At 38.3% G+C, this 1,863-nt stretch overlaps 1 protein-coding gene across 1 annotated transcript in view; it reads left to right on the top strand.

Moving 5' to 3' along the window:
- Positions 1–228: 228 nt before the first annotated feature.
- LOC122249940 (uncharacterized) overlaps positions 229–1,863 on the top strand; it is an 18,506-nt gene continuing 16,871 nt past the window's right edge. The window contains 1 exon segment of the mRNA XM_086531695.1: positions 229–1,863. This exon segment is cut by the window's right edge and continues 198 nt beyond it. Coding sequence (XP_086387821.1) covers positions 1,041–1,863 — 823 coding nt within the window. The 5' untranslated portion in view covers positions 229–1,040.

Raw genomic sequence — 1,863 nt, 5'->3', positions numbered from 1 at the left:
AATGTGTGTCTGTCTGTCTTTATGAATGTGTGTCTGTCTGTCTTTATGAATGTGTGTCTGTCTGTCTGTTCAATAAGTGTCTGTCTGTATGAATAGGTGTCTGTCTGTATGAATAGGTGTCTGTCTGTATGAATAGGTGTATGTTTGTATGAACATGTGTCTGTCTGTATGAATAGGTGTCTGTCTGTATGAATGGGTGTCTGTCTGTATGAATGGGTATCTGTCTGTATGAATAGGTGTCTGTCTGTAGGAATAGGTGTCTGTCTGTATGAATAGATGTCTGTCTGTATGAATAGATGTCTGTCTGTATGAATATGTGTCTGTCTGTATGAATAGGTGTCTTTCTGTATGAATAGATGTCTGTATGAATGTGTGTCTGTCTGTATGAATGTGTGTCTGTCTTTCTGTTTGTATGAATGTGTGTCTGTCTGTCTGTATGAATGTGTGTCTGTCTGTCTGTATGAATGTGTGTCTGTCTGTCTGTATGAATGTGTGTCTGTCTGTCTGTCTGTATTAATGTGTGTCTGTTTGTCTGTATGAATGTGTGTCTGTCTCTCTGTATGAATGTGTGTCTGTCTGTCTGTGTGTCTGTATGAATGTGTCTGTCTGTCTGTATGAATGTGTGTCTGTCTGTTCAATATGTGTCTGTCTGTATGAATATGTGTCTATCAGTTGAATATGTGTCTGTCTGTATGAATATGTCCATATTTGTTTGTTTTAAATCTATATGTTTTATATGGATACATGTGGATATGCTTGTGCATATACGTTTGTGCATGTAAGTGTATGTGCATGAATTTGAACTTGTATATTTGTATGAATTTTTATTCGTGGCTATAAGCGAATGTCTTTGATTTTTGTTACCACCAATATTTAGCATGGAAGATAAAAATGTTCCTAATAACCTGGAGTAACATTATATTCTTATAATTCCTACTATTTTGTTTGTTTCTCTCATTGTATATTATATCCATATATATTATAACAATACAGTTATTTTGTTTGTTACTTTCATTGTATATCATCTTCAGAAGACGACCATGAACTTCCTGTCGGACTGGCTGCCTTTGGCCCCACTCAGGGACGAGGAAATCTACGGCGCAGGGGTCGCAATCAAGGAAGAGGCCAGCGAAGGTGTCACCGAAGAGACGTGTGTGGAAATTAAGGAAGAAAGCCTTGATTACGCAGATGAGGCGAGAGATGAAGGGAGCGAGGCAACAACAGAACACGGATTTCCCTTCTATAAACATCAGAAACAGGATTTTGAAAGAGACTCAAGTAATGCGATTGAAGATTACAATGACGCATTGCCAGCAGCTCCATTTGTGGCTGATTTTGGGCCCAAGGGGTCATCAGATGAGGATCACAGGGAAGGCCATGAGGAGCTTAGAAATTATGATAACAAAACGAAAAGTTTTGTTTGTGGCAAGAAATTCCTTTATAAGAGCGATCTCACCAAGTATATGCGAGTACATACAAAGGAGAAGTCATATAGCTGTGAGATTTGTGAAAAGGCTTTCACACGGAAACACATTCTAGCAGCGCACATAAGAGTACACACAAAGGAGAAGCCGTATAAATGTGAGGTTTGCAAAAAGGCCTTCTCACAGAAACCTAGTCTAATGACGCACATGAGAGTACATACAAAGGAGAAACTGTATAGCTGTGAGGATTGCGAAAAGACTTTCTGTACCAAATCTAATCTACTAAATCACATAAGAGTACATACAAAGGAGAGGCCATATATTTGTGAGGTTTGTGAAAAGGCTTTTACTCTGAAACAACATCTAGTAACACACATGAGAGTACATACAAATGAGAAGCCATATAAATGTGAAGTTTGCGAAAAGGCTTTTTCATTGA

Source organism: Penaeus japonicus, unplaced genomic scaffold (genome assembly GCF_977035675.1).
Source record: "Penaeus japonicus unplaced genomic scaffold, GWHDUDI00000001_assembly GWHDUDI00000036, whole genome shotgun sequence".
In the NCBI taxonomy this organism is placed as follows: Eukaryota; Metazoa; Arthropoda; class Malacostraca; order Decapoda; family Penaeidae; genus Penaeus; species Penaeus japonicus.
This window is presented reverse-complemented; position numbering and strand designations above follow the sequence as displayed.